The following is a 13,332-nucleotide window of genomic DNA, read 5'->3' as shown; positions in this document are numbered from 1 at the left end:
GCTCTTGCTCAGGCTGGTCTCGAACTCCTGAGCTCAAACAATCCGCCCGCCTCGGCCTCCCAGAGTGCTAGGATTACAGGCGTGAGCCACCGTGCCCGACCTAAAGGGTTTTGATTGTTTGATCTATGTACATAGTTTGCATTAAGGGAGTTTTTATTTAAATGTGAATGATGTACATTTTTATGTGTATACATTTTCTTTGCCACTAAATATTTATCTTAAAATATTATCAAAATGTTCCTTCAAATGTTCATCAAATTTCCTTATAATGACAATCTAAGAGCTGCCTCATGGACCAACAATAGATACTATAAGACATTCGTATCTTGCAGTCAGTAAAATCTGTCATATATCATAGTTGTAAATGAAAGTGCTTGGGGCAAATGTGAGCAGCAGGATTGTTTTTATTTTGATTTTCATTTGATTAGCCTCATTTGAAAATGAAATTTTGCATAAAAATCTGCATTTCTGGCTTCTTTTAAAAAATGGAAGGATCTAGCACATTTGACACTTTCTTCCGTAGGGACACGTTGTCTACAGCTAGAGTAGTGGCTGACTCTTAGAAGAGTTGTGCTTTCTCTCCACTGCACCCAGTCCTTATCCACTTCCTCTCTTGGTGGATACCTGTAACAACTTCACTTGATACTAACTGCTTGGCTCTTGCTGCCACTTAGTTTGCAACACCTATCTGTGTTGTCGACAGGAGAAAAACGTTCCTCATATATTAGGTGAAAACATTGTTTTGTATTAAAATATGTGGAAATACATACATGTGGAAGGAAATTAAAACTATTCATGGAGGTTTACTGCTGGGCATTTATTGGATCATATTCATTTTTGCTTTATGTTTTCTAATTTTTATATAATGAACATGAATTACATGTGTACTTTTATGAATCTTGGAGAATCGTAGATAAAAGGTGATATGAATAAATGTTCAGCATTTCTTTTGTCACTTTTGCCCATTTACTAAAGTTGAGAGTTGTCTGAAATGGTGAGTATCTCCTTAGAGCAGGGTTTCCTACACGTGTGTCTGAGGCTTGAGTTCGCAACCCTTGGGGGAGGGGTAGGCCAGGGGTCAGCGAGGTCACTATAGGCATCCCTTTTCCCTGGATGCTGTAGAAATACTGTTTTCCCTGTGCACCATGTTGGAGGTTCTGCACTGTGCAGATAATCCAGAAAGAAAACATTAGAACTTATTTATATTTTTAATCTCATTTTCAGATGTTTTATTTTTGTATTTTTTAAGAGGTACGTGGTATATATAATATACATATTGTTTTGTACATATTATTTAAAATCAGTGTTCACCAGTGGGCTTGTGTGCACAAAAACATGTCTCATTGGGGTACCCAAGCAAACTTGGTAACCACTGCACAAAATCCAGTGACTATTTTCAGACGTATTCGTTGCACACCAACCAAAGGTTCAGACTTAAACAGTAGCATGTTAAATGCTGTGGTATCTTCGTTTTTTTGAAAATCTTTTATATGACTTTACTGTAAACATTGAAAGTATCCTGGTTCATAAAAGAATAGGGCTAAAATCATTTGAAGGCATTTTTTCCGTTCCAGAGATAACATTTCTTCAGGTTCCCCAGAGCATTTATTCTTCTGAGATTCAGACTGAATTCTTCATAATAATTATTAAAGATATTTTGTGAGTTATTCAGGGTAAGGGGCAACTAGTACAATGATACTTCTTTAACTGTTTCTCTTGTTTTGCTCTAGATGGTCCTCTGCCTGACCCAACAATGATCCGTGGCAGTGTGCCAAACCAGATGATGCCTCGGATAACTCCCCAACCTGGTAAATTGTAAAAGAAGTTCATGGTCATTTTTAACAGAGTCCATGGTATAATAAAGGTGGTAGTTGCTACCTCAATTCCTGCGTTAGGCCATCAGCAAGTGTTGGAATTATCTGTTCGAGAAATTAGAAAACCTCTTAGAGTTGGAGCCCATGGAGGAAGGGAGGATGAAGAGCAGGTTGACTGTCAGGTCAAGGGGCAGATGATTAAATGAGCAACAAGCATTCATTACTGAAGGTTGTTAAATTTAGTTCAAAAAATCATGTGTTAGTTAATGCCCATCTACAGCTGCTGTAAATGAAACAGGTTCATTTATAACTATAAATGGTTGAAAGCAGATTCCTTTATTCATCCTGATAAAATGATGTAGAACCAGATATAAGAACTCTTTATTCTCTAATTTCACAAAGGTATTCAGATGTAATATTTTGCATGAATTATAGGTTTGAATCAATTTGGCCAGATGAATATGCCCCAGCCCCCTCTTGGACCCCGGCAAACCTCTCCTCTTCAGCACCATGGACAGTTGGCTCAGCCTGGAGCTCTCAACCCGGTCAGTTTTACTTCTTTGGGTAATCTCTTTGGACCTGACATTTTGGAAGTCCTTTTTGCTTATTTGCTTTTACTTCACAAGCAAAAATTCTCACACTTATTTAAACAAGCTGTAAGTCCTTGTTCTTATACTGCAATTCTGTTATATTTAGGTCTTACTAGAAAGCTGACAAAAAGCAGCCAGTTCACTGTCCCTGGAGCCCCAATGTTTTAGTAGCCTACACACTTTTTCGCAGTCATATCTCTTCCCTAATGCCTTTTGTCCCCTCTCCAGGCAGGGAACCATCTGTCTTTTGCAAGGGTGATGGAGGGGCAGTTGCCTGGTTTAGAGACTGGAGAAAAGAGAATGAGCATCTTGCCACTCCTTAGGCAGATTCTTTTTCCCCCATGAGAGGTACCATACTCGTACCACTTTATGCAAACTCTTAACCAGCCGTCCAGCCCTCTATATTGGCCTCAACCCACCCCCATCCTTTAAAGTTAGCTGGTGCTTCCAATTCTTGAGCCTTTTGCAAGTTCTTTATTACGTCTCTCAAATCTGCCATGTTTAACAAGGATTCCTATTCTTCATTTTAATCTATAAGACAGATGTTCTTCTTAGCTTATAATTTTTGGCCTTTGGTACTCTAGATTTCCATCCTTTATTAAATACCTGAATTTGTGTAGAGTAGTATTAGAAATGAAATGTCGCAATCCTAGAGCATTTGTGGATCATGAGTCCTACCTCATTCAACCACAACTTGTAAGATTTTACTATTTTTTCCCATTATGAAGTCTTAGAGTTTGTGCTGTTATAACAGCACTGACATGAGCTCATGAAATCATGATTCACTCTCCTCACTTAGAGTATGCAGAGAAACAGTTAACTTCTCTTCTTTGTCCAGAGTTCTAGGCATATTTGTCTAGAATGTGCATTTGTCTCTATCCTCTTGTTATTTTTTGAGAGTAGGCTGAGGTAAACTGTGAGGCTGTTCTTGTTATCTTAGCATGAGAGTGAGTTTGTTCCACCACTTTCTGTTCCCCTCCTACTTCACCTATTCCCTTGTCTCTGGCCCTTCTCTGCTCAATAAGCCTGACAGTAGGCCCAGAGTGATGTAGTAGAATAACTAATGAAGCAGTTTGGTGCTTTGTGGTTTTTTGCAGCCTATGGGCTATGGGCCTCGTATGCAGCAGCCTCCCAATCAGAGCCAGTTCCTTCCCCAGGCTCCGTTCTCATCACAGGGAATGAATGTAACAAATATGCCTTTGGCTCCATCCAGCGGGCAAGCTCCAGTGTCTCAAGTATGTCTCATAAGTGAATTTTTTTTACTTATTTTTTGTTTCTTGAAATTTGTCTTGATTTAGGTTTTAAAGGGAAGAGTGGCAGGAAATACTGGGTGAAAACTAAGAAGAATTTTGGGCTTCTGGTATTCTGAACATGAAGAGATTATTCTGTGACATAGCAAAGGTGTCGTTACAAATTAGGAAATAATTGAAATTGATGGTTTGAGCTTTGAGTAGTGAACACTTATAAAAATAAAATCTTAGAACTACAACGTAGAAGGAGGAAGTCTGGCTGAAGAGAGCTCAGCAAGGCCCCAGAGCACTGTGTACTCCCTTGTCCCATGCTTCTGCAGTGGCTGAGGCCATTCTGCTGAGTGGGTTAACGTCTCTTTAGTTATGTACTATATTGGTTGTGTTGTTCAAAGTTAGGACCCCAGTAATGGAATTTTTTACACATTTTGAAATAGAGGCATTGCTTCATTTTCTTTAGTTTGTGTCTTAAATGCATATAACCTGCCTGTGTAAATATTTCTTTAATTCTGTTTTGAATCGCTACATTGTTATGTTTTTCATTTTAACAGGCACAAATGTCCAGTTCTTCCTGCCCAGTGAACTCTCCTATAATGCCTCCAGGGTCTCAAGGGAGCCACATTCACTGCCCCCCTCTCCCTCAACCAGCTCTGCATCAGAATTCACCCTCTCCTGTGCCTAGTCGTACCCCTACCCCTCACCACACTCCCCCAAGCATAGGGTCTCAGCAGCCACCAGCAACAGCGATTCCAGCCCCTGTTCCTACACCTCCAGCCATGCCACCAGGGCCACAGTCCCAGGCTCTTCATCCCCCTCCAAGGCAGACACCTACACCACCACCAACACAACTTCCCCCTCAAGTGCAGCCTTCGCTTCCTACTGCTCCTTCAACTGACCAGCCTCAGCAGCAGCCTCGCTCCCAACAGAGTACAACAGCCTCTGTGCCTACCCCAACGGCACCACTGCTGCCTCCACAGCCTGCAACTCCAGTAAGCAGAGATTTGGATTTAGGCGTAATCATTTCAGCTGCACTGTAGTATTACATTACTTCAGTGCCATTTCTATTCTTTTTTGTTTTATCTTTTATATGTTGTCTCCACAGATAGAATGTAATGAATCCCTCCCCCCCCTTTTTTTGAGACAGAGTCTTGCTCTGTTGCCCAGGCTAGAGTGCGTGGCATCAGCCTAGCTCACAGCAACCTCAAACTCCTTGGCTCAGGCAATCCTGCTGCCTCAGCCTCCCGAGTAGCTGGGACTACAGGCATGTGCCACCATGCCCAGCTAATTTTTTCTATATATTTTTAGTTATCCAGCCAATTTCTTTCTATTTTTAGTAGAGACAGGGTCTCACTCTTGCTCAGGCTGGTCTTGAACTCCTGACCTTGAGCGATCCTCCTGCCTCGGCCTCCCAGAGAGCTAGGATTACAGGCGTGAGCCACTGTGCCCAGCCATGAATCTCTTTTTCAGTAGGGACTTCCTTTTCCTATTTTTCCTTCCTATGATATACTTAGCATAGAAGGGAGTACAAAGATTTTATGTAGGTCTGACTTTGACCATTATCTTTCATGTTGTATTCTGGGGCTTGAAGGCATTTAAGGAGGAATGACAAAGGGACAGTCCTTCTCATTTAGTGTATCATTTAGTGCACTACATGAATTTTACATATATTTAAAGAATCTCTTTCAAACAGTGTAGGCCATTGAACTTAGAAATCAAATGAAAAATTTACTGATTTATGAGTCCTTGTGGCCCTAACCAGGGTTAAAGATGATAGATTTCCACAACCAGAACAACCTGTAGCTTCCTTGTGAGAGGTTGGTTATATATATATTAATAGTAGAAATCTAAATTCTCAATTAGTAGTTGAATCCTTATTAATAGAACTTTATTTGTTAAGGCTTAGAACTTTCTATAATAATAATATTTTGGTTCTCAATCATGTTAATGAACTGAGAAGTCCATGAGTCACAGTCTTTGATAAAATACTGTTCACTGGTGAGTGGTTCATCATGGCCTCTGATTGGCAAGGAAAGTGGAATGCAGAAAGGAATCTGTAGATCTGCCTGGTTTTATGTTTGTTTTTCTTATTTAAAAAAAAAAAATTTTTTTTTTTTACTGGATATACTTTTAGACAATGCTTGGTTTCATTTGTTATTAGGGTAGTTCCAGAAAATACTAACTTCTCATTATGAGGTTTCTTATTAGAAGACATAGGAAAAAGATATAGGGATTCTCGGTTATCCTATTAAAATGTGATAATTTAAAGCAGCCACCCTGTAGGGGAGTTCATTATATTTAGTCTCCTTTTCTGTACATTTGAAACTTTCCCTAATGAGAAATTAAAAACAAAGATAGGCAATCACCCTTATTTTCTTTGTTTCATTTCTTTATAAATGTGAGCTTCTCTGAAGAAGTATCTTTGAAACCCCTACCACTCTTACACTGCCAGAGAGTGATAGTTACCAAAGAAACAGTTGCTGGTGATTTTTTTGTACAACTAGTCAGCCAGTATTTGCAATTCCTCAATTTCCTGTTCTTAAGCATAATTAAAGTAGGTAAAATAGACATAGCAAGTGAAAGCACCATAAAATGTAACAATAATAGGGAAGTGGTTGATACTGCCATCCTGTTGAGTACCTTAAATTCTGATTGCATAATTGGCAAAACTCTGTGTGTTTCCTTCCCTTTTCTGCCCAGCTTTCCCAGCCAGCTGTAAGCATTGAAGGACAGGTATCAAACCCTCCATCTACTAGTAGCACAGAAGTGAATTCTCAGACCATTCCTGAGAAGCAGCCTTCACAGGAAGTGAAAATGGAGGCTAAAATGGAAGTGGATCAGCCAGAACCAGCAGATAATCAGCCAGAAGATATTCCAGAGGTGAGAGTAGGGCAATTACTGCTGGTGATTTCATTAGGACCTCAATCTAGAAATGTAATTTTTTAAAAAAATCAGTATTGTAAGAAAATATTCTGATAATTAGGGCTTGCTGCATAGATTTTAATGTAAGAAAGGGTATTCCATACTATGTGCACAGGGGTGAGTAAATAATGTAATAATAATGATCTTATTTATTTCCTATTGGATATTTTTACCTTTTCTTTTAGGCTAAAGCAGAAGACTGCAAAGTAGAAACTACAGAAACAGATGAGAGAGGCACTGAGTTAAAAACTGAAATTAAAGAGGAGGAAGATCAGCCAAGTACTTCAGCTACCCAGTCATCTCCAGCTCCAGGACAGTCAAAGAAAAAGAGTGAGTCTCTTAGGCTCTTTGAAGAAAACCAAAGACCCAGAGTAGAATTGGAATCAGGCCTCTTAGGCCTCAGAAATTACCACTCGTGTGATTTCATTATGCTTGGAGCTGTGGGCCTGGTTTCTTCATTATTACTAATGTTGAAAAATAATTTTTCTTTCCTTTAGATATATTCACTTCCTGTAACCACTGTGAGTCATACCCCTCATTTCTTCAGAGCTCAGTGGTTAGCACCCTCTAAAAATGATCTCTTGGCCAGCTGTGGTGGCACACACCTGTAATCCCAGCACTTTTGGAGGCTGAGGCAGCCAGATTGCTTGAGGCCAAGAGTTGAAGACCAGCCTGGGCAACATAACGAGACACTGTCTCTACAAAAAAATTTTTTTAATTAGCTGGGCATTGTGGCAAGCACTTGTAGTCTCAGCTACTCAGGAGGCTGAGGCAGGAGGATGACTTGAAGCCCATGAGTTTGAGGCTACAGTGTCCTATGATTTCACCACTGTACTCTGGCCTGGACAACATAGCAAGATGCTGTTTCTAAAAAAATTAAAAAGAGAATTAAAAAATATCAGTTTTTCAGAGGAGGGAAATTGTTAAACAATAGCTTTAACTAAAATGCAGGAAAAAATAGCAATAATAATAGTAGCATTTATCATTTACCTCCTGTATGCCAGGTACCTGCGTTGTCTCATTTAATAACTTTATGAGGTTATTAATCTAAGACTTAGCAAAGTAAAGTGACTTGCCCTAGGTTACTCAGCTGGTCAGTGCTTGGGCTGGAATACAAACCCCGGCAGGCTCAAGCAGTCTCTGCTGAAAACGAATGGGTCAAGCAGGGCACCAGCACTGCTGGGGGAGGGAGGATGTTGAACTCCAGTAATTCCCACAAACAGTAATTGACTGTTTTAGGACGAGAACTTCTTGTGGCTCTAGTGACCCTTGCAAATGGGCACAGGTAGGACTTATCTCAAGGATTAGTCTGCTGGCTCTTGGAGATGATGTTTATTATAGAACTTCTTGTGGCTCTAGTGACCCTTGCAAATGGGCACAGGTAGGACTTACCTCAAGGATTAGTATGCTGGCTCTTGGAGATGATCTTTTTTTTTTTTTTTTTTTTTTGAGACAGAGTGTCACTCTTTTACCCGGGCTAGAATGAGTGCCGTGGCGTCAGCCTAGCTCAGCAACCTCACACTCCTGGGCTTAGGCGATCCTTCTGCCTCAGCCTCCCGAGTAGCTGGGACTACAGGCATGCGCCACCATGCCTGCCTAATTTTTTCTATATGTTTTTAGTTGTCCGATTAATTTCTTTCTATTTTTAATAGAGACGGGTCTCACTCTTGCTCAGGCTGGTTTCGAACTCCTGAGCTCAAACAATCCGCCCGCCTCGGCCTCCCAGAGTGCTGGGATTATAGATGTGAGTCACCACGCCCGGCCTGGAGATGATCTTTATTAAAGTATTCCATTAATATAACATGTTGTAAAATGTTGAGCTTAAAAAATTATTTTCATTTAAAAATAAGGTTTGTACATACTGAGATATTTAACGTAGGCTGTAACAGACCCAATCTTACTGTTAGGAATCTCTCTTTCAAACATCTCATCTCACAAGTTTACTCAAATTGACTGTTCTTTTTGTTTTTGTTTTTGTTTTTTTTTTTTTTTTGAGACAGAGTCTCACTGCGTTGCCCGGGTTAGAGTGAGTGCCGTGGCGTCAGCCTAGCTCACAGCAACCTCAAACTCCTGGGCTCAAGCGATCCTCCTGCCTCAGTCTCCCGAGTAGCTGGGACTACAGGCACGCGCCACCATGCCCGGCTAATTTTTTTCTATATATTTTTAGCTGTCCGATTAATTTCTTTCTGTTTTCAGTAGAGACGGGGTCTCGCTTTTCCTCAGGCTGGTCTCGAACTCCTGAGCTCAAACGATCCGCCCGCCTAGGCCTCCCAGAGTGCTAGGATTACAGGCGTGAGCCACCACGCCCGGCCAAATAGATTGTTTTGAGCACAACCAAGTATAAGAGAAAGAACCATCTTCTGTTTGTATGTTATTTTTAATGGGAACTCCTCCCACCTTGAGGTGAAAAATATCTAAAGTAACAAATAAATATACCGTCCTGTGAAGATAAAATAATTTGCAAATCAAGAAATAACAAGGCCTAATGTCTAAGTAATAATAATACTTAGACTTTTTTTTTTTTGGAGATAGAGTCTTGCTCTGTCACCCTGGGTAGAGTCAGTGGCATCATCATAGCTCACTGCAATCTCAAACTCCTGGGCTCAAGCGATCCTCCTGCCTCAGCCTACTGAGTAGCTGGGACTACAAGCACACACCACCACACCCAGCTAATTTTTTCTATTTTTGGTAGAGACAGGGTCTCACTCTTGCTTCAGGCTGGTCTGGAACTTCTGACCTCAAGCATTCCTCCTGCCTCAGCCTCCTAGAGTGCCAGGATTATAGGCGAGCCACCGTGCGCAGCCCTCAGACATATTTTTAAAGCTCAGAATTGTACCTGTAATCACTAGCTTCTTAAACAATCACTTAAATTTATTCCATTTGGGACATGATGGCAAATCTTTCATATCAAAGAGAACATGTTTGAACTTAATTTGATCAACTGAGTCCATTGTTGTAGCAGTGGTGACTCTTTTTTAAACCTAGTATATGCTATTAAAATAGTAAATTCTCAGCTCTCAAATCTCAAGCATTTTTAAGCAGAACTTTTCCCTTCAGTGCTTCTGATTTCTTTGCATAGTGACAGTACAATACCAGGTCTAATTTCTGACTTGTTAAATACTGATGTCATAAGTTTTTCTGTTATTGCTTGATGGTATCGCTCTCTTACCCACCAGTATCTTTTGGACTCTTACTATTGGAAGTGTCTTCATAATTTTTTAGAATATTTTTTATATACTGTTTTTACTTCAAGTCTACTAACTTAATAAATTTGTGACTGAAAAATTAGCTGAGCCATGAAAGAGCATTTAAAGTTGACGAAACATTCTGCTTTTTAGGTACTGCCTAAAGCAGAGCAGGAATTACAATCAGGAAATGAGCCCTTAGTGGTATTTCCATGGGGACAATGTAATGAATTTTGTGTTTTATGAGTCTCAAGATGCTTTTTAGAGCTTCTGCGTGATTTCTGCTTAATTGATAACTAATATCAAATGTACTCTTCTTAAAGTTTTCAAACCAGAAGAATTACGACAGGCACTGATGCCAACGTTGGAGGCACTTTATCGCCAGGATCCAGAATCCCTTCCCTTTCGTCAACCTGTGGACCCTCAGCTTTTAGGAATCCCTGTAAGTATGTGGTGGTACTTCTCATTTTTTTCTTAATTTGTTATAGTGTGATTGAGAGATAATTCACATTCCATACAAATCATCCATTTAAAGTGTACAATTCAGTGATTTTTAGTATATTTAGAGTTGTATAACCATCACCACAGTTTTGATTCATTTTCATCACCCCAAAAAAGAAACTCATATCTGTTAATGGTCACTCATTATTTCCTCTCATAGCACCCCAGTCCTAGGCAGTCACCAGTCTACCTTCTGTCTCTGGATTTGTTTATTCTGGAAATTTCATTAAATGGAAACATAACAATATGTGATTCTTTGTGACTGATTTCTTTTACTTAGCACAGTGTTTTATCTGTGTTCATCCATGTTGTAGCATAAATCAATACTTCATTCCTTTTTATGGCCCAATAATATTTCACTGTGGATATACCACATTTTCTTTACCCATTCATTAGTTGGTAAACATTCAAGTTTCCAGTTTTTGGCTATTAAGATAGCACTGCTATTAACATTGGGATACAAATTTTTGTGTGGATGTATTTTTTTTTTTTCCTTTTTTTTTTTTTGAGACAGTCTCACTCTTTTGCCTGGGTTAGAGTGCTGTGGCGTCAGCTTAGCTCACAGCAACTCAAACTCCTGGGCTCAAGCGATCCTTCTGCCTCAGCCTCCCAAGTAGCTGGGACTACAGGCATGCGTCACCATGCCCGGCTAATTTTTTCTGTATATTTTTAGTTGTCCGATTAATTTCTTTCTATTTTTAATAGAGACCAGGTCTTGCTCTTGCTCAAGCTGGTTTCGAACTCCTGAGCTCAAACAATCCGCCTGCCTCGGCCTCCCAGAGTGCTAGGATTACATGCGTGAGCCACCACACCTGGCCTTGGATGTATATTTTTATTTCTCTTTGGTATATACCTACCAGTTGAATTGCTAGGTTATGTGGTTTATTTTTATCATTAGAAGAGCAGTAGATCATGACAGAAAGGTAAACCCAGGTTAGATTTGTCTTTAAAGATGCCTTTATATACACCAGGCTGCTGGCAGGTATTATTGGATGAGTGCTTCTAGGGTCAAAAATCCTTTAGGAATTTGTTTTTCTTGTATTTTTCTGTGATCTTAGATGTAACACTGAAGTTCTCTGGGCTTAGTTTCCTCATTTGCAGGCCCCTTCTAGTATTAAAATTTTAAGCGTTTGCCAAGCGCGGTGGTTCAGGTCTGTAATCCTAGCACTCTGGGAGGCCAAAGCGGGCGGATCATTTGAGCTCAGAAGTTCGAGACCAGCCTGAGCAAGAATGAGACCCTGTCTCTACTAAAAAAAAAAGAAAGAAAGAAATTAGCTGGACAACTAAAAATATATAGAAAAACTTAGCCGGGTGTGATGGCGCATTCCTGTAGTCCCAGCTACTCAGGAGGCTGAGGCAGCAGGATTGCCTGAGCCCAGTTTGAGGTTGCTGTGAGTTAGGCTGACGCCACGGCACTCTCGGCTGGGCAACAGAGTGAGACTCTGTCTCAAAAAAAAAAAAAAAAAAATTTAGGTGTCTTGACTTTATTGATCTCTCATAACACTGTTGTAAAGCCTCTGGAATTGCTTCAGTAGACCATCATCATCAGCCTCCTGTCTGGAAAGTCTATATAGCTCTGTCTTCTCAGTCCTCTGAGCAGCTTCATATCTGTGTAGACTAATGATTTAAAGAAGTGATGGACATTAGTCAACTCTTTGGGAATATAAACAGGTCAGAAATTCAAAATTATCTGGAAAATTAATGATAATAGGAAGATTAAAAATACTGAGACTTGGGCAATGTTGTTTAGTGTTACTTATTCTTCTAGGATTATTTTGATATTGTGAAGAGCCCCATGGATCTTTCTACCATCAAGAGGAAGTTAGATACTGGACAGTATCAGGAGCCCTGGCAATACGTGGATGACATTTGGCTTATGTTCAATAATGCCTGGTTATATAATCGGAAGACATCGCGGGTATACAAATACTGCTCCAAGCTATCTGAGGTCTTTGAACAAGAAATTGATCCAGTCATGCAAAGTCTTGGATATTGTTGTGGTAGAAAGGTAAGAAATGGTTTCAGACTTGCCTTTAACTTTTCTAGGATACTTAGAATATACTGATGGCATAAGAGAATATTCTGCTTCTGGCATTGACATGGCCTTTTCCTTAATGCATTGTTTAGACTTATTGCACATACCACAATATTATCTATTTATATGGAATGGACTTTCTGTAAAGACTTTTTTTTTTTTTTTGCACACCTGAATTTTATGGAAACTTTGACCAATTAGAGTAATGAATCATCAGACTGTAAGCTCATATGGAGTTGGAGCTTTATCGTGGTCAGCTGTGTGTGCACATTGCACAGCATATACTGGTTTTCCTGTGCATACCAATTCACATTCTTGAGGTCCACATGTCCTGTTGGGTCTTTGGTAAAGTGATAGAAGGATATGACTGCTAAGCCTACCTCAGAGTGGTGAAATAATATAGGAGTAAACTTAGAATGGTTTTTGGAAACTGAAATAGGAAATAGCCCATTATGGTTAACATAAATAAGAACTAAGACATCACTGACTTTTGTTTATGCTTTGCCATTGTGATTGTTGTAGCTTGTCCTTAAGGGCTCTGTGCTATTTAACAAATGGTTTCTTTTGCAGTTGGAGTTCTCTCCACAGACACTGTGTTGCTACGGCAAACAACTGTGCACAATCCCTCGTGATGCCACTTATTACAGTTACCAGAACAGGTAAGCCTGACTACATGTAGACGATGGCTCATATGTCCACGTGTCTAGGGAATGCATGCGGATGGACCAGCACACACACAGTCATGGTTCATGTGTAACTTGTTTGAAAACAGCTGTACAGCACAAGTTCTCTTCTCTGTCTTCTGCCTTTCTTAGCAGAATTGCAAAATTTCATATCAAAAATTAGCATTGCATCAGTTGTCTGGGCCCTTATTTTTAGCAGGGAGGAACCCAAAGCCCCACTTCTCTTTCTACTGGGCTTTTAGTACTCACTATAGACCAAGGCAAAACTGAGATTAAACTCCCCAGAAAATGTTTAACTAATGTCTTTTAGATTGCTTTTTGGAAATGTTTCCCCCCTTTTTTTTTTTTTTTTTTTTTT

The 13,332-nt window shown here is 39.9% G+C and overlaps 1 protein-coding gene across 1 annotated transcript in view; it reads left to right on the top strand.

Moving 5' to 3' along the window:
• Positions 1 to 13,332, top strand: part of EP300 (E1A binding protein p300) — an 86,940-nt gene that overhangs the window by 51,256 nt on the left and 22,352 nt on the right. Inside the window, exons 11-19 of the mRNA XM_012638161.1 lie at positions 1,731 to 1,808; positions 2,250 to 2,359; positions 3,502 to 3,639; positions 4,203 to 4,640; positions 6,349 to 6,528; positions 6,756 to 6,900; positions 10,079 to 10,197; positions 12,025 to 12,264; positions 12,862 to 12,950. Coding sequence (XP_012493615.1) covers positions 1,731 to 1,808; positions 2,250 to 2,359; positions 3,502 to 3,639; positions 4,203 to 4,640; positions 6,349 to 6,528; positions 6,756 to 6,900; positions 10,079 to 10,197; positions 12,025 to 12,264; positions 12,862 to 12,950 — 1,537 coding nt within the window. The remainder of the gene's footprint in view (positions 1 to 1,730; positions 1,809 to 2,249; positions 2,360 to 3,501; positions 3,640 to 4,202; positions 4,641 to 6,348; positions 6,529 to 6,755; positions 6,901 to 10,078; positions 10,198 to 12,024; positions 12,265 to 12,861; positions 12,951 to 13,332) is intronic.

This window comes from Propithecus coquereli, unplaced genomic scaffold (genome assembly GCF_000956105.1).
Source record: "Propithecus coquereli isolate 6110/MARCELLA unplaced genomic scaffold, Pcoq_1.0 Scaffold126, whole genome shotgun sequence".
NCBI lineage: Eukaryota > Metazoa > Chordata > Mammalia > Primates > Indriidae > Propithecus > Propithecus coquereli.
This window is presented reverse-complemented; position numbering and strand designations above follow the sequence as displayed.